Raw genomic sequence first — 25,249 nt, 5'->3', positions numbered from 1 at the left:
TAAACAATTCTGTATATTAATGCTCATCACAATAAATTATTTAAACTTTCTTTTGGTTAATGTGTGCTAAGAGCAGGATTCCCCATAAGAGAATGGCTTGTGAAGCTGAGGATAAACCATGATGTTTGTTGTTTTTCTCCTGTGGACAGAAGCCCCCAATGCGTCCAACTTGAAAATTGTAAGAATGGACAGGACAGCTGGATGTGTAACTGGAGGGGAAGAGATTTACCTTCTCTGTGACAAGGTTCAGAAAGGTAAATATATGCTCCAGTCTCAAGGTGTGAAATGTAATTCTGAGTGTGTCTGTGAGTCCCTTTTTGACAGCAAATCCCATAATATCCCTCTTCTGCCATAGAACTCCTTTAGAACATTTACACATTTCACTTCTTCCAAATATGTCTGTGTTTTTTCAACCCAACTAATTCATTTAAAAAATTTTAATAGTCGTGGGACACCTGGTTGGTTCAGTTGGTTAAGTGTCTGACTCCTGATTTTCGGTCAGGTCATGATCTCCTGGTTCACGTGTTCGAGCTCCACATCAGGCTCAGGATTTTCTCTCTCCCTCTCTCTCTGCCCCTCCCCACTCATGCTTGCTGTCTTTCTCAAAACCAATAAATAATCATAAAAAGATTTTTTTTTCAATAGAAGTAAAGAGAATTAAGAAAATAATGACAATTGTAATCAGTGACATTTAAGTGTTTCTGTACTTTAAATTTTGCTATCTGAACTTAGTTAAACTAAAATAAATGAGTAATAATAGCTCATGCTTCACACTCACACACACACACACACACACACACGCACGCACATGGACACAGAATAAATAATGCTTTACATAGTATAAAATCGTTTATTTTGTTTATCTTGCACGGTTTTGTTGCAACACTGAGAAGCTGAGAGAGCTTCTCCAGATACTTTCATGTGACACTCTGATGTCATTAAGAAAAAGAAAGAGAATAGGAACCGTGGGGAAATTCTCAGAGCATGTTTCTCAGAATTTTCACTTTCAGAAAACATTCTTGGCATTTACCTTTCATTAGCTATGATACAAGATTTATAAATTAGCAAAAGCTGAAGGAGATTGTGTTATTTTCTCAAACAACTCATTTTTAAAATACAGTGATAGAATGTATAGTGTAATAAAGATCTACTCACTACAAAATGATGAGCATTTTCAAAGTAAGGAGTGCGTAACCAAAAATATAGCTCCTAAATAAAAGAATGATGACTTTAAAAAAAGAAAATTCTCATTTGAGGCAAATGGCCTGAGGTTAAAAAGTCAGAAAAAATAGGATCAGATTGTAAGGTAAAGGCATGTATCTTTATCCAAAAAATGTTTACACTTTCTGTGCATATCCTGGTATTAGTCTTTTAACCCATTGTATCCAAGTAATATGCATTTCCAAATTCTTGGTGTGCATACAGCGAGTAAACACAATCTGAGTACCTTTATTTGTAAATGTGATTCTTAATCATTATCATTACATTACTTCTCTTATTAAAAGAAGTGTTATAGCTGCCTGTCTTAAAGCATCTTAGTAACTAGATTTAAGGGAGTCCTACCTGAAAGAAAGGGAATCAACCAGGAGATAGTGAGATGTTTTATCCACCTCCAACCCCAACATTTCTAAAATTCTGTGGGTGTTTTTGGTTTTGTTTTTTTGTTTTTTTGTTTTTTTGTTTGAGAGAGAGAGAGAGAGAGTATGAGCAGTGAAAGGACAGAAGGAGAAGGAGAGAGAGAGAATCCTAAGCAGGCTCCACGCCCAGGTTCACAAGACCATGAGATCATGACCTGAACTAAAATCAAGAGTTGGATGCTTAACTGACTGAGCCACCTGGGCATCCCTAAAATTCTATTTAAATAGAAATATGAACTTAGTTTTTATAAGTCAATAGTGCAGTCCCTCCTATAAAATGGGAAGTGAATCCAGAGAGATGTCAATCTGAGTTATATTGTCATATTTCTGCAGAAGTAGAGTCCATGATGCAAGTGTGAAATTTAGGCAGTCTAATCCAAAGGGACTTGACCAATATAATATTTGTAACAACTTCCCAATATGGACTGATAAAGTATTATAGGGAAGTAGCATAGTAGAATGATCGTGAACCTGGATGGAGTCTGTGTTCAAATTCTGGCTTCTCCATTTACTAGCTGTTCAACCTTGGATGAGTTACTTAATCTCTTTGCACTCCAGTTTCTCTTCTGCAAAATGAGGATATTAATAGTACACCTGCATTTCAAAGTTATTGTGGGGGTTAAGTCAGTTAATGTATACATATAATTCACTTAAATTAGTGCTTGCCATGCAGTTAACTTCATGTAAGTTAAATATTATTATGTAGATCTATATGGTGTTCGAACCACCTTTTGGGGTTCTGATATTCTTCAATATCCTTCATGTTCCTCAGGAATGATTTGGGTTAGTGATGGAGAAGTGAGAAAGGCAAAGACTGATTAAGAGAAAAGTCAGACTGAATAGGTAAATCTAGTATTCTCTCAATGTAAATGAAACTCAGGGTCCATTACTGTGGTAACTAATAAAGAAAATTTCAGTAATTTTGAAAATTTCAAATGATTTAAAAGTCTATTTCTTAGTAACTACTTTTTTAAATGTTTAAGTACATTGTAGGTAAAATCTTGAACCAGCTGAAAGTTTAGCATGTTGTGAAATATTATTATGTGAAATTAAACACCTGAATGTGACTGTTTGCAGATGACATCCAAATTCGATTTTATGAAGAGGAGGAAAATGGTGGAATCTGGGAAGGATTTGGAGATTTTTCTCCTACAGATGTTCATAGACAAGTAAGTGGATGATGATAATGCTGATGATGATGATTTTGCATTTTCTGTCTCGTTGAAATTCAGTACTTAATTTCCATATGTGAAAAAGGAAAAATCATACTTATTTAACTTTCATAAAAGAGTACTATTTTTAAGACTCTTGCAGGTCTTCCAGAAAAGTCACCTACCATAGAATTATGAGCAAAGCCTTAGTCCATTGGCTCTGAAACCATGTCAAGGCATTTCATTTGGGTGTCTGATCACCTAACCATTAAGGCAGTGGCCCTTGGGTCTGTTAGTGGAAATATTTTAAGTTTTTGTATTAGACTGCTCAGACTGCCATGACAAAATACCATAGATTAGGTGTATTAAACAACAGAAATTTATTTCATCACAGTTCTGGAGGTTAGAAGTCCCAGATCAAGGCTCAACAGGGTTGGTTATTGGTTTAAAGCTCTCTCCTCCTGGCTTGCAGACAGCTGCCTCTGGCTCTGTCCCCACATGACAGAAAGAGAGAGAGAGAGAGTAAGCTCTCTGGTGTCTCTTCCTATAGGACCACTAATCCTATCCAATCACAACCCAACTCTCATGATCTCATTTAACATTAATTATTTCCATAAAAGCCATTTCCCCAAATAACGCCACACTAGGGGTTAAGGCTTCAAAATAACGAATTCTGAGGGAACACAATCGGTCCATTACGGTGTTCTACCAGAGTAATTATGACAACACTTTTGAAAAGGTTTTCTAATGAAAAGTATTGAAAGGAAGAGACTTCTACTATAGGCTGATATCATTATGATAAATCAAGATTTCCCAGTGACAACTGAGTGTATGACTAAGAGATAGAAATGCTATATCCCCGTCTCCATCACTCTGAGTGATTGAGAAATACTATTTTCACACACACAAAATTGGAAACAATCCAAATGTCCACCAATAAGTGGCCAGTAAATAAATTATGGTGTGTCTGTGTGATGAACTATTACGCAGTTATTAAAGAGAATGTGTAATCTCTGAATATGGAAAAAATCTCAAACATACAACATTAAAAATTTTTTAAAGATATAAAACCAAGCGATGTCAGAAAGATTGAATGTTCACGTTTGCATATGCATAAGGAAACTATGGAAGAATACAAAAAGAATTAATAATTTCACTGTGTTTACTTCTGGGGACAGGCACACAGTGGGACCACCTAGCTGGGGGATGGGAGTTGGCAAGGAGAATTTTCACTATATGCCATTGTATACCTTTCTGTATTTTACAAAGTCTTGAACCTTGTGAATACACCACATAGTGGAAAAAAAAAAATCAAACAAGAAACTGCAAAAATGCCTAACTATTGTGGCACTGACAGAAATTAATGAAGAGGTTGTCTTAGAAGTGTTACAGAATGCCCTCTATCCCTAGAGCATTGGCCATCCTCCCTTCAAAATACACGGACCCTGTTAGGATGTCTCTGCAGGATTTAGCTTCCTCTTCTCATCAGCCAACCTGTGGGCTCATTGTAGTAGCACATTCTTCACTCTCTCTTTTGACAACCAGTCTTTCTGATGTTGCCTTGTAAATAATTTTGGAGCACTTTAAGGCTGATTTAGAAGAGAAGAAGGAGGTGTATGCGATGCATTTTACTCACATGATTATTTTCAACTGGAAGGCATTTAAAATATTAGACAAATAAAAATAAAGATTTGCAAAATATTAGCATAGTCTCATTTAAAATTTTTTTTTAACGTTTTATTTTATTTTTGAGACAGAGAGAGACAGAGCATGAACGGGGGAGGGGCAGAGAGAGAGGGAGACACAGAATCGGAAGCAGGCTCCAGGCTCTGAGCCATCAGCCCAGAGCCTGACACAGGGCTCGAACTCACGGACCGCGAGATCGTGACCTGGACTGAAGTCGGACGCCTAACCGACTGAGCCACCCAGGTGCCCCTAGCATAGTCTCATTTTAATTCACAGTGGCAATTTAATCACAATGTATGGGTATAGAATTCTGAGTTTGTAACTTTCTCTAGGATGCTGTATTTTTTAGTTTAATTAAACATAATTATTAATACGTTTAATGAGTAGCATTGCTGGAAAAACAAAATGTAGGCCTACCCTAATGTTTGGGTCTTTGTATCCTGCAGTTTGCCATCGTCTTCAAAACGCCAAAGTATAAAGATGTCAACATCACAAAACCGGCTTCCGTATTTGTCCAACTTCGGAGGAAATCTGATTTGGAAACTAGCGAACCCAAACCTTTTCTCTACTACCCTGAAATCAAAGGTAATTGGGTTACTTACATTCTTGTGACTGTTCCGGTAAAAGGACAAAGCTGATTAGAAGAGATTAGTTGTTCACTTCCTTTGAATGGCTTCCTAGGAACTTGCCCCTGGGCCCATGGTACTTATTTTTAGAGAAGAGAGAAGTATTATACTATTTTGGGGTCATGGAATTGAGTCCAGCCTTTCAAAATAATCTTATTTTTACCAAGCTTATATGAGATTTAGACAGTTGAGAATTTGTCTTTGAATCTGAGAATCTGTCATTTATTGAGGATCTCGGGGTTTGGGCAGTTGAGATGGACCTTATGATAAGGCTTGCTGTTCAGGAGATTCAGCCCCTCCATCATCTGGCCTCAGGCGATAAAACAGGATACTCAGCCACCATGCAGTGCAGAACCATAAAAATGAATAAAGCACCATTCTTTTCCTCACAAAAGATACCCTGAGAAGGGGAGATAGTCTCCTTACATATTTATAATGTGATTTATGATTTTGATAAGCTCCAAAAGGGAAGCATCTACAAACACCTATGAGAATGCCAAGGAGAGAGGACCCTTAATTCTATAGAAGCCACCAAGAAGTAGGCTTCTTCAAGGTCCTTCAACCTGGGGGTGTATTTCAGTAGTTAGGTGAGAAACAAGGAAGGAAAGTGTTTCCTAGGCTTGGAAACTTGAGGAGCTGAACAATTAATGTTAGTTCAGAGAGAAATGAGCCTTTTGGGCATGGAGATGGACCACTGAAGACCAAGACAGGTAAGGAAGGCCAAGGCCAGGCTCAGAAGTGCTGTGATTGGCAGCTGAAGAATTCTGATTGATCTGGATAAGGGAATTACCAGGCCTATTTGGGTTTGGAATGATGGCTCTGACTTCCTTATATGAACACTGAGGGAACTGTCTGAGCAGCAGATGAAGAGTCCGAAGAGTAATGCAAGAATCCAAGTGAGAAATGGGGAGGTTCCTAAAGGTCTTAGTGTAAGGAATGCAAGGAGGCAGTGGCGTTAAGCCCCAGATGCTGGTTGAGGTAGGAGGTGAAGGAGAAATTCAGGAGTCATAGATGGTTCCAGGAATCCCAGCCTAGGAAGGTTGTTACATGGTTGAGTTGGTGAAAGAATCCAGGGAGCAAAAGTACGTTTGAGTGGACAGAGAGGGAGCTCAATTTAAAACATGTTACATTTTTGGTTCCTGCCAATCAAAAGGCAGGACTGGAACTCAAGAGGGCAGGGTGGGAAATTCAGCATTGAGTGTATTTAATAGGCCCCTAAATGGGAAAATTGCTCAAAGATATTTCTTAACCTGGAGTCCACTGACCCCAAGAGTTCCAAGGATAGAAATGGATTTTAATATAATCAGCTTTTTTTGTAATTTTACATATTGATAGGTATGATTCTAAGAAAAGATCCGTAACACTTCACAAGACTGAAAAAGGGGTCATGGCACAAACAAAATCAGAAACCCCTGGATTAGAGGGAAGTGAGACCATAGTGGGAGGTCAATGAAATGATCGTCACAGAGCACCCAGGTCCTGGCTGATGTCTGAAGCCACAAAGGTGCTGCAGTGATGATCCACATGAGTGTTGGATCCTGTGGTAGCAATATGTGATGTGTGATCCTTGAAGAGGGCTTCTTTGCCTGTAACTCATGTTGTGGTGGGAGCATTTAGAAGATGATTCCATGAGTTCTTGTTTCTTTTCAGAGATCGTGACCTGTTTACTGATGGTCCCGATTCACAGCATTCCATTACTGTGGTGTGAAAACATTATCAACAAAAGAGCCTTTTTCCCCCCAGTCCACATAAGATTTCATGCAAAATCCCAGTGCATACACCTGACAGGCTCTGGTTAAAGTGGAAGTGGAGAGGGTTGCCTGGGTGGCTCGGTTGGTTGAGCATCTGACTCTCGATTTCAGTTCAGGTCATGGTCTCACAGTTCACGAGTCCGAGCCCCATGTCAGGCTTTGCACTGGCAGCTTGGAGGCTGCTTGGGATTCTCTCTCTCCCTCTGTCTCTGCCCCTTCTCCACTTGCTCTCTCTCTCTTACTCTCTTTCTCTCTCAAAATAAAGAAAAAGCATTAACAAAATTAAATAAATAAATAACTACAGTGGAGGTGGGGAGCCAGCCCACCTGCCCTCACTTCCCCACCCAGTGACAACCTGAGGTCTTCCAAATGCTTCAGTCTGCAGAAAGATGAAAATCACTGCTTTTGATTAAACACTCTTTTTTAAATAGACACAGGAGAGAAATTTTTGGACTTTCTGATGGAAACAATTAATTTCTTCTCCTAAAATATGTCTTAACATAATGTCCATTTTTTTCAACACAGAGAATTATGTTTAAAAAGGATACCCAGATTACCTACACATGTATGCATCGAGAAACATTCAAAGCTGAGCTTGGTTTCTAGGCTGCCAGTCTACCTTTTCCAGTGGTATTTGTTCATCAAAAGAGTGAGATACAGCAAGGGCATGTTCAGGTGTTCATTCATAATAGGATCTATCAGATGCTCAGGTTAGAGAATGGGGTCTCCTGAAAGCTCAAATTCCTACCTGTATGCTTCAAGCACTTCCAGGCTGTCATTGATTAAAAGCTCCATGTAATACAAACAAGTAAGAAGAATCATCTGGAAAAATAAGAGTTAGAAGTTGAGCTCCACAGAAAGAATGGCCAACATATATTGTAACATATATTTATTCATTGTGAGATTAGAACTGTTTTATTGAAGGTAACAAATTACCTTGGTCAGTAAAACTTTCTGGATTGTAAATCCCAAAATGAAATAATCACAAGGAGAAATAATCACACCAGACATATAACCAGAAAAGTAGTGGGCCGGGGAGCCTGGGTGACCCAACTCTTGTTTTCAGCTCAGGTCATGATCTCACAGTTCATGAGTTCAAGCCCCACATCAGGCTCTGTGCTAACAGTGTGGAGCCTGCTTGGGACTCTCTCTCTCCCCCCCTCTCTCTGCCCCTCCCCTGCTCTCTCTCTCACTCTCTCAAAAATAAATATTTTTTAAAAAAGAGAGAGAGAAGTAACAGGCCATTTAATATAAGAGTAAGTGGGGGCACCTGGGTCGCTCAGTTGGTTGAGAGACCAACTTCGGCTCAGGTCATGATCTCATAGTTTGTGAGTTCAAGCCCCGCGTCGGGCTCTGTGCCGACAGCTCAGAGCCTGGAGCCTGCTTTTGATTCTGTGTCTCCCTCTCTCTCTGCCCCTCCCTCACTCATGCTCTGTATCTCTCTGTCTCAGAAATAAATAAACATTAAAAAAAATTTTTTTTAAATAAGAATATAAGAGTAAGTGTATGAAAATGAATTAAAACTATACAACCCAGGGAATCTTTGTGTACATTTCTCAGAGGTCATTGAACACACCTTCCACTGCCCCAGCCCCTGCAGTCATTCCCTGTGTCAATTTTGTGTAGTTCATTATTTTTATCAGTAAGCAAAATTGTCCTATCAACGAATTTAGGTATCTATTGTCTTCTTCCACCCTCTAATAGGAAGAATATTCTTTAGTTCATAGATTTGGTCTTTCATGTTCATTAGTACATTTCCAACATCTAGAACAGTATATGTCATATATTTTATTTTGTTTTAAGTAGTCTCAATGCCCATGTAGGTAGGGCTTGAACTCACGACTCTGAGATCAAGAGCTGCATGCACTGCCGACCGAACCAGCCAGGCGTCCCTTAGTAGATGTCATATAGTAGATGCTGAGATATATCTGAGAGCTGTCTTTTTTTTTAAGTTTTAATTTTAATTCCAGTTAGTTAATACACAGTGCTATATTAGCTTTAGGTGTACAACATAGTGATTCAGTAATTTTATACATTACTCAGTGCTTGTCATGATAAGTATACTTTTGATCCCCTTTACCAATTTCCCCCATCCCCCACCAGTCTCCTGGTAACCACCAGTTTGTTCTTTATATTTAAGGGTCTGGTTTTTTGTTTGTCTCTTTTTTCTTTGTTCATTTGTTTTGTTTCTTAAATTCCACAAATGAGTGAAATCATATGGTATTTGTCTTTCTCTGACTGACTTGTTTTGCTTAGCATAATACCCTGTAGCTCCATCCATGTCATTGTAAATAGCAAGATCTTATTTTTTTTATGCCATACACACACACATACACACACACACTCACACACACACATACACACACACACACATATATATGTGTGTGTGTGTATATATATATATATCACATTTTCTTTATCCACTCATCAGTTGATGGACTCTTGAGCTGCTTCCATATCTTGGCTCTTATAATATGGGAGCTGACTTATTGCCTGACCAACCAAGTTGCCATCCTTATCCCAAAGGCTGTTAATTTGTTGGGTGCCATCAAGGAGGACATCAGACAAAGAAATACAACATATTCCTTTCATTGTACAGAACCATCTATTCCAGAACTCGACACCTGATATAGTTTTTGACCTTGTACCTCATGAAAATGTCATGGAGATGGTTGGGCTTAGGGAAGACAAGTTAAATAATCGAGAGAGGGACAATTGGCAAGGGAAGAAGATAGTTGAGGAACTGCTATATGAACGGCAAAAAAAAGACCATGTGATTTTTCAGTCTGAAAAGGTGGAGAATCAGAAGAAATGGAATCATAATCCTTAAATTATGAAAGGAATGCTTAGGATAGATGCAGACATCTTTACTAGCACACTAGAACCCAAAAAACACGAATGAGATACTTTTGAAGGCATACACATATCAAAACGAGGTGGATACTAAAAGTTTATCTACATTTGTGAACTAGACTATTACCTGCAATCACCAATTATTAAAGGAAGCAAAGACATTTTGGAGTGTTTCCCAAAGAATGGCAGTCTAATAGAATGGAAAGCTCACTGGCTTTGAATCTCATCTTCACTCTGCCCTGACCTCTGACAAGTCCCTTAATCATCATAGCTTTTGTTTCCTCTTCTGTAAAAGGAAGGACCACTTAGGTCCCTTCTAGAATAGGTTGATGTTTCATAGTACAACCCATGCTGCCACTGTCAAAGGCAGACCACAGGGATACATGAATGTGATGAGACTATCTCCATGTTCAATTTTGGGGAAATTCAGGCTGGTTCTTTTATTTAAAAACTTGTCATAATGAAATATTCTGTATCAGTTTCTTGTCGTTGAAATCTTAGTGGATGTGTAATAGTTAATATTTTTAAAGTGACTGAAAAATTCCCATTTTACAGTAAAATAAAACCATTGAACATTTCTGTTTTATAAAACAGAAAAAGTACATAGCGAGTACCAAATGATCTCTTTGGTAGAACACATCAGCAGATAACATGTACTCCTGAAGATGAATAAGTTGTCTGCTTCCCTTTTGTGTTTCATATTTCTAATGAACTAATATTCAATGTGAGATCCCCAGTTTATAGGATGAGTAATAAGTATGACTATTAGTTGGTTATAGTACAACTGATGGAAAATTTTTATAAATCTGTTCAAAACCTTTGAAAAGGAAATTTGTAAAGTTTCTCTACTTTGAGGCCAATGCTTTCTAGTAGAAGCACATTCTCTTCAAAGTTGACCCACATTGGCTTTCTTCCTAACAGGTCTGGACATGATCCATTTTTAAAGGATTATTTTAAGGGTACTTTGCTATCCTACTTTTCCATGTTTCAGTCTTCCAGCTGTGCTCAGGTGACTGCAATAATCAGTAAAAGCATTCTTTCGAGCCCTGAGATGGCTGAAATAACCACAAAATTAGAAATAAGTAGAGATCTTTCTGGACATAAGCAATGGCCAAAACTAACATTGAAGAATTGGAAATAGGACAATTGTTAAGTATGAGGCTGCTGATTGAAAAAAAAAAAAAAAAGAATACCACATTGCCTGTTTATTTAAACAGAAATTTTACATCACCCTTTCAGTCCAAAAGAGAGAAGGGGAAAAAAAAAATACATGATAGGAAAATGAGAGAAGAGAAAGGGAAACAGAAAGAAGAAACAAGAGCTCAATAATGGACCACAATGGCAGTGGGCTGGGGAGAACAGATAGTGAGAAGCAAAAGAAAAACTACAACGACACGAGGAATGAGGAATGATAGTGCAAATGGCATCTAGACCTGGACAGCCAAAAATCTCAGAGGGCATCGCTGTGTTTTAAGTCAAGTCTTTAGACTTTCGGCCTCCTGTATCTCCTCAGTCACCAATGACTGCCAATCCCTCTTTCATTGCATTCCTGGGGTCCACCCATTTGTATTATCACGGTGACCACTAAGGAACAGCCCCATTCCCTTCCGTTTGCACTGTCTCTGCCTCTCACTTTGACTCTTTGTTTTGTCCTACACACCAGTGGCAGATGAATCTTCTTAAACTAGCACGCTGTACACATCATCCCCCAGTTCAGAAACATCCAGTGGCCCTCCTGCTTGTAAACTCCTTGGGTTCACAATCCAGGAGCCCGACAGTGTGGTTCCAGTCAGCCCCACTTCTCAAGACTCACTTATGCTAAACTCTCACTTCAGCTAGACTGATCCATAAGCACACAGTGCGCATTCTTTCCTTCATTATTTTGCCTCTACATCCCATTTCCAGCTCATCCTCCCATTGCCCTCTCCTGATATAAAGTAGATTCTGGAAAGCTTTTCCTGAATTTTCCAGCCCATAGGTACTTCCTGGAAGTTCTCCTTTGACCCCCTGGAACACTGCTTTGCAACCATAAATTTAACATAGAGAGCTTTATGATGCTATCTCTCCCAAGTCTTTCCCCCACAACCTTTCAATTGTATTGGAGGGTTCTTGACAGCAAAGACCTTGTTCATTCTTCTCTTTCCCCTTAGCACTTAGCTCACAGTAGATGCATTACAAATGTTAGTTGGTTGGTAATAGTGGTTTGTATGACCAAATGAAAATGCTCAATATTGTTTTTCTTCTCTGGTATCTCTAGTATCTTAATAATTGATGGGAAGTCTAGTCTTTCGCTAATTTGAATGACACTGGGGACTTCAGAAACTGTTGTTTCTTAACTGTAGAGAGGATTTGGGTGTGTACTGTTCTGTGGTCTCTCCGAGGCTGGTTCTCCATCTTCATAGCCATTGGAATAAATATAATGCTTCTTGAAATTTGGCATCTCTTCCTCCTTGGGTGATTTCTGTTTCCCTTTAAGATGTTTAAAAATACCATCAGAATCAATATTCTTTCTGTGGCTAGTTGTGGAATTGAATCAGTCTTTTCTCCTTTGGTTTCTCTTCCTTTAACTACAGATAAAGAGGAAGTGCAGAGGAAACGGCAGAAGCTCATGCCTAATTTCTCTGATAGTTTCGGCGGCGGTAGTGGTGCTGGAGCTGGAGGTGGAGGCATGTTTGGCAGTGGCGGTGGAGGAGGGGGTGCCGGAGGTACGGGTCCAGGTACGAATTGAGTCTCCTCTTCCTAAAGCTTTTCCCGTTGGAGAAGCTAGAATTGTCTTTCCCTAGATTTCCCAGATGGTCTGTGGGTTGAGTGGCTGTGACGTTACTGAGTGTGACATAGGAAATTAATTAAAATTTTAATAAGTGTATTTTTTCAAAGAAATGCATGTTCACTTGGCAATATGTAGATAATACCAAAAACTCTAAGAAGAAAAACAGTCACTCAAGTTCAGTTATATGAAGAACGTGTCTATTCACGTTTTGGTATATTTTCTTCCTTTCTTCCTCCTTCCCTCCCTTCCTTCCTTCTTTGCTTCTATACTTGTCTTGGTTTTCTTTGGCAACATTAAAAAGATTTCATGTTATATATACTAGCATTGTAGAATATCTGAAGACACATAAAATCCTGCCATCAAAGGTTAACTTCTTCTAATTTTATTCTGTGCAAACGTCACAGTAGATATTTTTTGCATTTTCATGAGTACAGCTACAATCTTCATAATGCATTGTATTTAATCTATTTACCTACGTTAGTTATTTATTATCATAAATGATTGTGTACATGGAGTCATATATGCTGCTTTTCCCTAATGGGTTAACATAAGCATTTCCTCCATGGTAATATAAATATTATGTAAGCATAATTTCTTAAGGATCATTTTAATGACTCATATTTCACCAAGTGAATATTCCATAGTATTACTTACTTGAATGCGTTTCCTGTTTTTTATTGTTTTTACTGATCTCCTTTGTCCACGTTGTTTTTCTTTTATTCCAGACTGTTTTTGTAAATTAGATTCTTTGAAGTAAAATTACAATGTCAGAGAGTATGACCTCTAATTTTACGTACGACTTTTTATGCTCCCACCAAAAATGCATGAGCATGCACAGTGTGGTCATGTTTCCTTGAGGACTCGGTAGTTTGTATTTTGTTTGGTTCAGTTTTTCCTGCCAGACATTATTTGAAGGCCCTCTGTGTCAGCAAGTCTGAGTTTGGGTGGTGAGCACTCCCACACAACAGTGGGAGACTTTCTCCAGCGTGAACTCCTCCATGCGGCCCCAGGCCTGGGCATTGCCTGAGTTGCCAAAATGTAAACTTGGTCCGAGTGGAATTCTGATCATCCCATGATCCCCACAATGTGTCTTACTAACTCACAATGGCAGCACCACGTCGGGCACTCTGCCCTCCCACACCAAAGCCTGTGCTCACCTGAGGGAAGGACACCAAACTTTGCTGACTCTTCATAAAACACACACACACACACACACATACACCCATCATGAGGTTTCATTAGTTTTGCTTGCCATTTCAGGGTATGGCTTCCCCCACTATGGATTCCCTACATACGGTGGAATTACCTTCCATCCTGGAACCACTAAATCTAATGCTGGGATGAAACATGGTAAGTAATACAGTTTTTTTTCCAATAGTGAAGAAAGAATGAAAAATTAAAAGTTTTATATTATTACTCATCACATTGTCATCTTGAAAAAATTTGATAAATGCAGGTAAACTGAGAAGATACTTTTGCATAAAAAAATGTTATTTCCTGTGGCAAATATAAATTCTATTCCCAATCTTATGTTTCTACTTATATATTTACTTCTTTTTTTTTTTTTTTAACGTTTATTTATTTTTGAGACAGAGAGAGACAGAGCATGAACGGGGGAGGGTCAGAGAGAGGGAGACACAGAATCCGAAACAGGCTCCAGGCTCTGAGCTGTCAGCACAGAGCCCGACGCGGGGCCTGAACCCACGGACCGCGAGATCATGACCTGAGCCGAAGTCGGCCGCTTAACCGACTGAGCCACCCAGGCGCCCCTATATTTACTTCTTAAGTGACATGAACAAGGGGAAGAAAAGAGCATTAAAAAGGGACATATGGAGACACTTGACTAAAAAAGTCACCAAACTTAACTGTCCTCTCCTGTTTTCTTCTCAAATGCTACACTTTTGAAGACATTTTGAGTTTTATAGGGATGGCCTTTCCCCTCAAATGCATCCCTTCATATGCAGTTGTCACATGCTGTGTTCGTAGCTTGTATTACGTGTCCATTCTAGTGTACCCATTGAAGCAATAATACAATAAAGTCTTCCCATGTATTGAATGCCTGTTTGATGTCAGGTGCTATTTCTACATGTTTTAACTGTCATCTTCATGATTGCTCTAAGGAAAATAGTAATGCCTCCATTTTATGGACAGAGGACACCAACGTTCAGAAAGGTTCATTCACTCACTGAAGGCACATATCTGTTATTGGCAGGACCTGGATTTGAACCAGCTCTGCTCACAAAACATAGGTGCTTTCATAGTACCTGCCAGATAATATGGTCAGACTGGAAAGAGCACAGAAATGGCATACCGAGTAACTCCCACACTACAGAATGTGACTTGATATTATGTCTTAACAACTTGCTTGGTTAATTAGCATTAGGAAAAAAATAATTCATGTTTGTTTGGGGTGTTTTGAGAGAGAGAGAGAGAGAAAGAGAGAGAGAGAGAGAGAGAGGCTCTGGGCTCAGTGAGGAGCCCCACAGGGGGCTCGATCTTTCAACCATGAGATCATGACCTGGGCTGAAATCAAGAGTTGGATGTTTAACTGACTGAGTTACCCAGGCACCCCATAACTCCTGTTTCTTTTTTTATTGTTATTATATGTTATTTAAAAAAAATTTTTTTTAACATTTATTTATTTTTGAGAGACAGAGCATGAGTGGGGGAGGGGCAGAGAGAGGGAGACAGAGAATCTGAAGCAGGCTCCAAGCTCTGAGCTGTCAGTGCAGAGCCTAATGCAGGGCTCGAACTCACAAACTGTGTGATCATGACCTGAGCTGAAGTCGGAAGCTTAACTGACTGAGCCACCCACGCACCCCATAACTCCTCTGTTTCTATTTAAACTTTAAAAATTCCACTTCCCTGCAATTCACAGAAGAGCTTTATTTCATTTTTCTCCTTTACAAATAAACAGAATGAAATGTAAGTTTTTAAAAGTGTATATGAAATTTTTTTTAAGATCTTGAAAGTTCTTATCACAAAAAAATTGTAACTATGTGCGCTAATGGTAACTCAACTTACTGTGGTGATCATTTGACAATATATACAAATATCAAATCATTATATTGTACACCTGAAACTAATGGAATATGTCACACTCCGTAAAAATGTGTCTTTGAGACGCGAGAGTTTAAAATAGCTCCAAAACAGGTTACCTATGATATGAGTATTTTAAAAGGAATTTCAAATTACTGTTTTTCTTTTCCCTTTGCAGTAAACTTGCCTATCTTTTATCTGACCTTCGCTGAAACAGGGAATTATCACTTAATGGAATTTAGTGAGAAAAATCTAATGTTTCTGCTTTTATCTTAGGAACCATAGACTCCCCATCTAAAAATGACCCTGAGGGTTGCAGCAAGAGTGTGGACAGAGACGCAGTGAACCTCTCTGGGAAAGTAACTGAACCCACAGAACAAGATAAGGAGTCTGGCACTGGAGAAGATGAAGTTACCCTGACGTATACAGTAGGAGTAAAGGAAGAGAATTCTAGGTTTCAGGGTAAGTGAGTACACATGTGATTACATTGTATTGACTGGTGAGGGGATAGGTTGGTTCCAGGAAGCTATTGTCAGAAGACCGGTTTATTTTCTGTTAATCTAAAAATGATATATCAATATCTTGTTCGGTGTGCCCTTCAGAGTCCTGTATGCCTCTTGAAAAGCATGTGTCAGAGCATTTAATTCACACTGAAATTTCCATTTTCCCTGTGTTATCTCTGAATAAAGTACTGGAATATGCATATGCATTCTCCAATCATAATTATGCAGTTTTAGGATATCGTGGGAGATAATCTAATTCATTTCCACCACAGATAATAGAGAAGTTCCCATAACTTCAATAGTCTTCTTCCTCTAGACCGTAGTTGGACCATCACACTGAAGTAGAACTTGGCCTGAAAATGAGAACTTTTCCTTTTACCTTGATGCCCTCTTTGAACAATTAGGATTAAGGGGGACAGTGCACTTTGCACGTAATTTGAACCAGTACTCATTAGAGAAAAGAGAAGGGAAAGAGAGCAAATATTTCAGCTTAGTGGCCTCTTATGGTCTCTATCACAAATTCTTTTTTTTTAAATACCGCTTTAAAAACATACAAAGCATGGTTAGGTAGGGGACCGTATAAAAACAGGCCACATACTGGTTTTGACCCTCAGGTCCAAATTTGCCTTTTCCTGACCTTGAAGCAAACTTCACAAGAACACGGATGGCTTAGGGAAAGTCTGTGGCAGAGACTGTGGTTTTTGACACTTTGCCTAACGAGACAGTGGTTTAAGACTCCAATGAAGGATTATTTCATCAAGAGATTGATTATTTACAGTATAGTCAAGCCAATCAACATTATTTGGAGACTGATTGTTCCCCCTGAAATAACAGACCTATCTAAATTTCTTTCCCCTAACAAACCACAGACAGAGTTTTCAGATCAGCCTCTGTATTTGTCAGTAAGCCAACGTGCAGTTGTGCTTTTGCTAACGAACGCAACCCAGGAGCACTGAAAGGAGCAGATGCAACTAAAACGATGTGGGTCGAGGTATCAGAACACTGATGTTGATGGTTTTGGCCCCAGGCATGCCACACCCGTAGAGCAAGTATAGGAAACTCCACTGTGATTGTGCTCATTGCCTTGCAGATAACCTCTTCCTAGAGAAGGCTATGCAGCTGGCCAAGCGGCATGCCAATGCCCTTTTTGACTACGCAGTGACAGGAGATGTGAAGATGCTGCTGGCTGTTCAGCGCCATCTCGCTGCAGTGCAGGATGAGAATGGGGACAGGTAAGTCAGGACTTTTGCAAACAAAGGTTGTTTTAGGGTAAGGAAGTGAGAAAATCATCGTATGCATACTGGCTAGGGATAAAAAGAATTGTTTAAAGGTATTGGGTCCTGTAACTGGAAGACTGTCACGGACAGTCCTGTGTCAGTGAGGTTGAATCCATAATTTGCTTCTCCGGTCCTGTGGTTCCCACCTGTTGGACGTTAGAACATTTAAGCCTTCATCTAAGAGCACATCAGGCTGGGCAAGAAGGATAAGATATGTGCGGGGAATGGTACGTTTTCAAAAACCTTGCTTTATTTATTGGGATAACATTTGGGATAAAATTTAACAAACACGTATTTATTTATTGGGTTAATAACATCTGCTTTATTTACCAAAATGAGATGACAATAAATGTGGTCCAACCAAATTCCTAAAGCACTTGTTACCCCGGCTGCACAGTTCTCCTGGTAGTAGTGTCAAGAAAAAGCCCAGTAAAGACAGCACAACAACAATGGTAACAAAACAAGTAAGCGATCATTGTCATTCTTTCCCAGTTATTGGTTCCTTCCCTACTGCCTCTGCTACTGGTTACCAGTCTGGGACTGGATCAGACTCCTGTGACAGCCATAACCCACGCTGTGTGGGAGTCCAACATTCCACTCAGCATGCCTCCGTTTCTGCTGTTACTGAGCTTATATTTGCAAAGCACCTGGCTTCTTTCTAAAACAGTTCTCGGAGTCCTCGCATCGAGACTCCAAAATGATCTCAAAAGCCAGTGAGAATAACAAGAGACAACAGCCCTCATATTCGAGTCAAGGGCCTTATCTAAAACTTTCCTAAAATAGTGTCAACACTGAGAAACCCTTTTCTGTAGAGGAGTTCCTGAGTGCTATGTTTTCAACCTCAGTTAAAAAACTGAATCAAACACTTCAGGAAAGTGCCAACCTCAGGGTTTCAAACAGAGACCTTTGTTCTCATTCCTTGCAACGTAACCAAGGATGTGGTATAACCACTGGCCTTGTTATACAGTATGAGAGGAACCGGTACAGCCTTCCTCATGCAATGCTGCGAACAGCAGAATGCTTTTACAGGGTTAAAGAATCCAATTAGCACTCAATAACATGGAACCACAAGAGAAAGCAGTTAACCAAGATAGAACAGGGTTTCAAGTGATATTTTCAGGGACCTGCTGCATTGATGAGCCTGAGAAAGATGAGCACATAGAAGCTAGGAAGGGCTGCTGGTATATGAAGGGAAGGTTGTGGAAAAGATTTCGGGGCACATGCATTCAAGTGGGTGCATTGAGGGGAAGACGCACGCATTCCCCTCAATGCACCCACTTGAATGCATATGCCCCGAAATCTTTTCCACAGCCTTCCCTTCATACACCATACACCACGCATGTGTAAGGACACATATGGAGGGACCAAGGAGGTGACTTTCCCCACCCAGCAGAACATGAATACTTAGAGTCCCCTCCTAGGACCACAAACATACTCCTCCTGCAAGCAGGCCCTCGGGGCTTGCCACAGGTAGAGGGCAGAGACGAGCGATGTGGAGAGACCAAAGAGGAGCCCTCGTAAGAATGCAGACAAAGGAAAACCATTGGTCCTCACAGCTCAGGTCTCGTTTTCATTGAACTCGTCACGCTCAGCTAATAATCTGAATCTTGTAACCATTAGTCATCACAGCATATACAATGAAGAAAAGAAAAGAAAAGAAAAGAAAAGAAAAGAAAAGAAAAGAAAAGAACTTCTGGTGTTGGGGAAATTCCCATGAAGGTGTGAGGATTTAAGGGGGAGAGAGAATGTACTTCTGCTATGAAATGCTGAGCTGCGCATGGAAATTTCTAGGCAGTTTTGAAGTATGACCTTTTTCTTGGTACAAATGCGTCATGGCTGCATCAGACTTGAAGCCCTTTTTAGAAGTCTTCTTCCAGTCTCACGTTTCAAGAGTCAGTAGTGACCCCTTGACATCATTTGCTCTCTCAAGTAATGAAGTCAGAAGTTAGTTTTTCAGGCCCTCCTGTGCCAATGTTAATCCCTAGTAAAATTTTACACTTGCTCTTGCTAAGAAAGAGGTCTGAATAAAGTGACACCGAAGATTTTTCATTTGGAGAAAATCGAGGCTGTGCCTCAAAGCCCAGCTGTCCTGCCACCATGCGATACTTTGAGTGTGCTCTGTATCACAATCTGTCCATACTTTGGAATATTCATTATCTTAGGTGTCCATCTGTGACTCCACAGAGCAGTGCCCATGTGCCCCCTCAGCAGGGTGGCTTAAGGGATTAAGAGATGGCTTTGGAGCCAGGTGGACCTGGGCTGGCCTCCCAGCTTCACCACTCACTAGTTATATGACCTGACTTGAGTTCTCTTATACCTACAAGTCCAAGTTTCATCATCTGAAAAATGAGGATAATGTTAACCTACCTCACAGGGCTTCTTGTTGTGATTAAATAAGATCACGTATGTCAACTGCTTATGATGGTCTGGCAAATAGAAGCTCTAAACAACTTTTATTGTTGTTAGTGTCGCATCATTTCAAATTAATTTTAATAGGAAGTTGTTTTAACAATTAAAACATTGTGTCCCTAGGAGTGATGCTTGGCACCTGCCGATATTTTCGACCTCATTAGCATAAGGTCCTAGTGCTTAAATTGTGTGCCTAAATTTTAGTGCCTAAATTGTGTGCCAGGGCTTGAGGCTGACCCAGGGAGAACCAGCCCTGAGGTCACAGGTCAGAGAGGGAGAAAGGCATACGAAAAACTACAGTTGCATAACAAGCAGTGAACTTGAGTGGAGACAGTGTGGTCCGCCTAGGAAGTTCAGAGACGAGGTGAGGTTTGAACTGGAATGTGAAGGATGGAGTAGGCATTGTCTAGGCAGAGAAGAGGAGCAAAACCATTCCAGGCAGAGGGAATATTTACAAGGGAGAAATATAATCACATTGTTCCTTCAGAAATTTGCCTCAAGAATCTTCTCCCAGTAGTTAAAAGCCTAACCCTATCCTCCCCTCCTGGGGTCTGGAAAGATCTTTAAAAAGACACCACACTGTGTTTTAGAGGAGGCTGGCAAGGCTAGGTGAAGTAACTACATTTTTCTGAATAGTTCCAAGTGCTGGGCATTTTCCATACATGATCTGTATGTAAAGGGAAGCCAGGAAGAGGCTAGAGGAGAAAATGCACCAAAACCACTGCAGGGAGACAGAGTTGGGATTTGAACTTAGGCCTCTCTGCCTCAAGGCCCAGATCCCTGTATACCTCAAAGGTCAAACCAAAATGCCCCTAGAGGCCAGGCAAGCATGGTAAGTGAGTGTAGCTGCCTGGATAAGCAACAGAACATCCCCACCTCATATTCAAGGCATTTGGGGCCCAAATAAAACTTAAGTATGAGAGCCAGGTTCAGTCTGCAAGTCTGATCGTTTCTTGGAAATCTTTTTTTTTTTTTCACTAACACTTCAGCTGATTATTGCCACTCTTTTTTTTCCAGTGTCTTACACTTAGCAATCATCCATCTTCATGCCCAGCTTGTGAGGGATCTACTAGAAGTCACGTCTGGCTTGATTTCTGATGACATTATCAATATGAGAAATGATCTCTACCAGGTAAGCAGAAACACCAACTGAAGAAAACTTCACCGTTGGTGCGTGTTTGCACATGTGCGTGTGCATGTGTATATGTATTATTTCTAATAATGTTAACAGTAGCAAAAATACAGTGCATTGTTGTATAAGTTATATCCTAAAAGCCCATTACTTGGGAATATTATTTATGATTTAGGATCCTTTAACCTATGAATGTAATAGAAATCACTCCACGGTAGAAATCCCCCACTCATGCTGGGGGAAGACAAAGTTTACACTTTAGAAATCTGTCAAAGAGTTGATCCATTTTTTTTTTTCTTTTCTTAATTTGTTGTGTTTTTTTCATTATACTAAGTATACTCTTTAATCCCCATCCCCTGTTTTCCCCATCCCCCCACCCACTTCCCATCTGGTAATCATTAGTTTGTTCTCTGTAGTTGAGCCTGTTTCTTGGTTTGCTCCTCACTTTTTTTCCCCCTTTTGCTTGTTTGTTTTGTTTCTTAAATTCTACATATGAATGAGATCATATGGTATTTGTTTTTCTCTGACTGACTTATTTCACTTAGCATTATACTCTCTAGCTCCATCCATGTTGTTGCAAATGGCAAGATTTCATTCTTTTTTATGGATGAATAATATCCGTGTGTGTGTGTGTGTGTGTGTGTGTGTGTGTGTGTCACATCTCCTTTACCCATTCATCTGTTGATGGACACTTGGGCTGTTTGCATAGTTTGGCCATTGTAAACAATGCTGTTACAAATATAAGGGTGCATGTATCCCTTTGAATTAGTGTTTTGTATTTTGGGAGTAGATACCCAGTAGTGCAATTACTGGGTTTTAGGGTAGTTCTATTTTTAATTTTTTGAGGATTCTCCATACTGTTTTCCACAGTGGGTGCAACAGTTTGCATTCCCACCAACAGTGCAAGAGTGTGCCTTTTTCTCCATATCCTCACCAACACTTGTTTCTTAAGTTTTTGATTTTAGCCTTTCTGACTGGTGTGAGGTGATATCTCATTGTAGTTTTGATTTGCATCTCCCTGATGAGTGATGTTGAGCACCTGTTTTTCTTCTCTCTTTTTTTAACTGAAATATAACTGACATATAGCATTGTATTAGTTTAAGGTATATAGTGATTTGATATTTGCATAAATCACAAAATGATCACCAAAATAAGTTTATCATCCATCACCACCCATAGTTACAAATTTGTTTTTCTTGCAATAAGAACTTTTAAGATTTACTCTCTTAGCAGCTTTCAAATATGCAGTACAGAGAAACCTAGAGTAATACATCATATTTGTCAAGAAAAATACAACTGAAAAAAAATTAAGTTGGAAAGCCAGTAATTTATAAGAATTTTGACGTCTGCTAAAACACATTTTTACAACATCTAGATTAAGTGTGTATCAAATAAAGGGTGCTGAAATCAGAATACGGAAAGGTAAAAAGGTTGGTTGAGGAGAAAGTGTCTTTCAAAAACAGAAAGACATCTCAAATTGAGGAAAACAGGGAACACCAGAGTTTTGCCCAGATCAGGTTTGAACAGGAATTCAGTGGGCTCAAAAGCAACTCGAGGAACCCTGGTACAGAAGTCTGCAGATATGGCAGAGAGAAGGTAGCTGGGACCCTGTGAGGGTGCCTGATAGGCACATGCAGAGATCGAAACTTCTGCTTGGCGGAACCAAAGCCTGGATGCTGGCGTCGGAGCCGGTCTCTCTGGTTAGGGGCACGCTACCACCGGGGCTGTTCCATTTCCTGCCCAGGAGCACAGTCTCCTCCTAGCTTGCCTTTGCCCCAGCCCACCTGGCTTTGGTCCCAGTCTCCTGGTCTGGCCCCTTCTCATCTTTCCCATTTTCTCCCTCCCTTCACTGCACCCAAAGTGACTTCCCAGCCCTTGCTGGCCTGGATGGTGTGTTCGGATGCCTGGTCCAGGCATATCTGTCACTCTAAAAATGTGGACAACAATCATGTGCAGTTAATTGCACAGTAAAGTACCTGTTCCCCTTCTCAATTGTTAAAGCAGGTGTTGTGAATCATTTTTATTTCTTCAAAGCAAACGAACTAAAATGTTTACATGTGGCTGTCACTAGATTTTTATCTGTGCATAGGTGTTTCCTGAGAAGGGAAGTAAGTTTCCCATTTGATGTAAGGCTTTAGGCTCCTTCCCTGGCTGTAATGCTTAATGTCAAAGGAAGAATGAAGTTGGGGATTCTTCACTGACTGAGAATATAAAGCAATGAAAGTGAATTCTAATTTTAGGTAGACATTTAAAGGATGTCTTCAGATTCGCATACCATTTTGGGGGCTGTTGGTGTTTGGAGAGTCATCTGGCCCGTAAAGCTTGATTCTCTCGGGCTTTAGGACGGATTGTTCCTCTCAGCCATCACAAGTTTGCAAATAAAACTGGGAACGGGACACTGTCACTTCTCGGTCCTCCTCTCAAAGACTGCTTAACGTCACTGCCTGTAGGTCAGATTCAAGGAATTACTTGTTTTTCTGTTTATAAATAGGCTCTGCAAAGGACACCACACAGCAGGATTAGTAGTTGTGATTTATTATGTGCTAACCTCCTTACTGTATCATTTGGTTACGTATATAGAGACTCTCTCCAGTAGGCTACACACACAAAAATCTCAAAACCACCACCCTTGACACTTCCACGCCTTCTGATACAGGGACTCTCAGGAGACCATAAGTCCATTTTTCCCCCAACTTACCACTGCTCTCATTTATGGGCAAGGATTCTGGATCCCCTGGTATGCCTTGTATGGCTGAAACATATACCAATCACAACTTTGCTCTGAGAACTAGAAAAGGCTAAAAGTTGGCTGCATTTATCTTTGTAAAGTTTCTCTGTTAACTGTTCTTGATGGAAAAATTATAGAGTTCTCTAAGTAATTTGGATTATTTGGCAATTGTCTTAGACAACCTCCCAAAATACCATTCACTAATCTTAGTACATTTCTGTGACCATCTGTCATGATCAGATCGCTCTCCCCACCCACTCTCTAGAGATACACTCAAAATAATCCAAGTGTATAGAGTTAGGATTCTTCTGAAAACATTTCTGAAATCTGTTGCCTTTAAACCCTTCCTCTTCTTCTCCCCCTGACCATAGACAACCACTCTAATGTGTTTGATATGGATTGTTTTGTTTGCATACATTCCCATGTAACATTAGTGGGGGGTTTTGTGCATGTGGGGTTTTTTTCTTTTATATTTTTAATTTTTATAAATATAATATATGTTCATGGTTCTTTAAATGGTACATAAGGAAATATACTAGAAACTCAAAAGTTGCCCTCCCTGGCAATATACAAGTCTCCCAACTCCATTCCCAAATACAACTATTACATTTGTAAGTACTTTTCCATATATTGGCTACATAAACATATATACTTGAAATATATAGACATTTTCGTATACTCTCACATGCAATCCACACTACATTCTATAATTCTGGGGTTAAAGATCCACATCCTGAAATCTCATAGAAATTAAGAAATTGAAAAATTGGTGATACTATAGGAGAGAACTTAAAAAAAAAGCTTATCATAGTAACAGAATTTGTATAACATGAAAAAAATCGTATTAAGTCTAGAGATAATTGCTGATTTCTGAATCGTATAATATTTTGTAATTTCAGATCTTTTTTACCGTCTCATTCTCTTTCAGACTTTTTTCATCTCCCCCAAATAGCATTTTAGATTAATAAATGCAGGCTTTTTTTTTTAACATATTTATTTTTTGAGAAGAAGGCTCTTGGCTACAGTATCTAAAGTTTTGAGGACATCATTCTATTTCAAGCTGTAAAAGATGAAAAACATAAAAGAGAATGGTAATTTGGCCGAATAGTCTGTCTTGTTTGTGTTGTATGAGCTCATCACTGTAACTGAGACACGGCCACGGGAGCGTCTTTCAGCATCTCCTGTGCTGTGGTCATCCTGCAGCCAGAGTGCTGTGGCTCACCTGCTGTCGCTCTGCTGTGGCCAGTGATCGCTTACTGAGGGAGAAAAGTTTAGGCAAGTTGTCACTAGACAGACTGGATTTCAGAGACTTCTGTGAAATAGACTGATTTGTTTAAAAATATACTGCCATTCTCTGTCGGTGACCTCAGTTCTTTGAAAGATACTTTCCTGATTGTGTTTGTCTTGCTCATTTTGAAAACACTCAGTTTGCAAAACATCTCATTTGCATTCTCCGAGGCACTACTTTGTGGGCAGAGTTAAGTCAGATGGCTGTTTATGCACCTATTAGGTGCCGGCACTTCCACTTGTTTGTTCATCCGAGCCCTCTTAGTGAGATAGTTCTATTGTCCTGGTGAAGACATTTAGAATTCTGTGGCGCCTGGGTGGCTCAGTCGGTTAAGCATCTGTCCGACTTCAGCTTAGGTCATGATCTCGAAGTTCGTGGGTTCGAGCCCCATAAGGACTC

General features: G+C 39.8%; 1 protein-coding gene across 3 annotated transcripts in view; it reads left to right on the top strand.

Annotated features, from left to right (window-relative positions):
• Positions 1 to 25,249, top strand: part of NFKB1 (nuclear factor kappa B subunit 1) — a 118,318-nt gene that overhangs the window by 81,335 nt on the left and 11,734 nt on the right. For all 3 annotated transcript variants that reach the window (XM_019415962.2, XM_019415954.2, XM_019415971.2), the window contains 8 exons: positions 150 to 254; positions 2,715 to 2,806; positions 4,921 to 5,059; positions 12,278 to 12,421; positions 13,735 to 13,824; positions 15,790 to 15,975; positions 17,107 to 17,248; positions 20,720 to 20,834. In XM_019415962.2, coding sequence (XP_019271507.2) covers positions 150 to 254; positions 2,715 to 2,806; positions 4,921 to 5,059; positions 12,278 to 12,421; positions 13,735 to 13,824; positions 15,790 to 15,975; positions 17,107 to 17,248; positions 20,720 to 20,834 — 1,013 coding nt within the window. The remainder of the gene's footprint in view (positions 1 to 149; positions 255 to 2,714; positions 2,807 to 4,920; positions 5,060 to 12,277; positions 12,422 to 13,734; positions 13,825 to 15,789; positions 15,976 to 17,106; positions 17,249 to 20,719; positions 20,835 to 25,249) is intronic.

The sequence above is a fragment of the Panthera pardus genome, unplaced genomic scaffold, assembly GCF_024362965.1.
Source record: "Panthera pardus isolate Hobbes unplaced genomic scaffold, ASM2436296v1 HiC_scaffold_13, whole genome shotgun sequence".
NCBI lineage: Eukaryota > Metazoa > Chordata > Mammalia > Carnivora > Felidae > Panthera > Panthera pardus.
The sequence above is the reverse complement of the archived record's forward strand: the minus strand, read 5'-3'. Positions and strand labels throughout refer to the sequence as shown.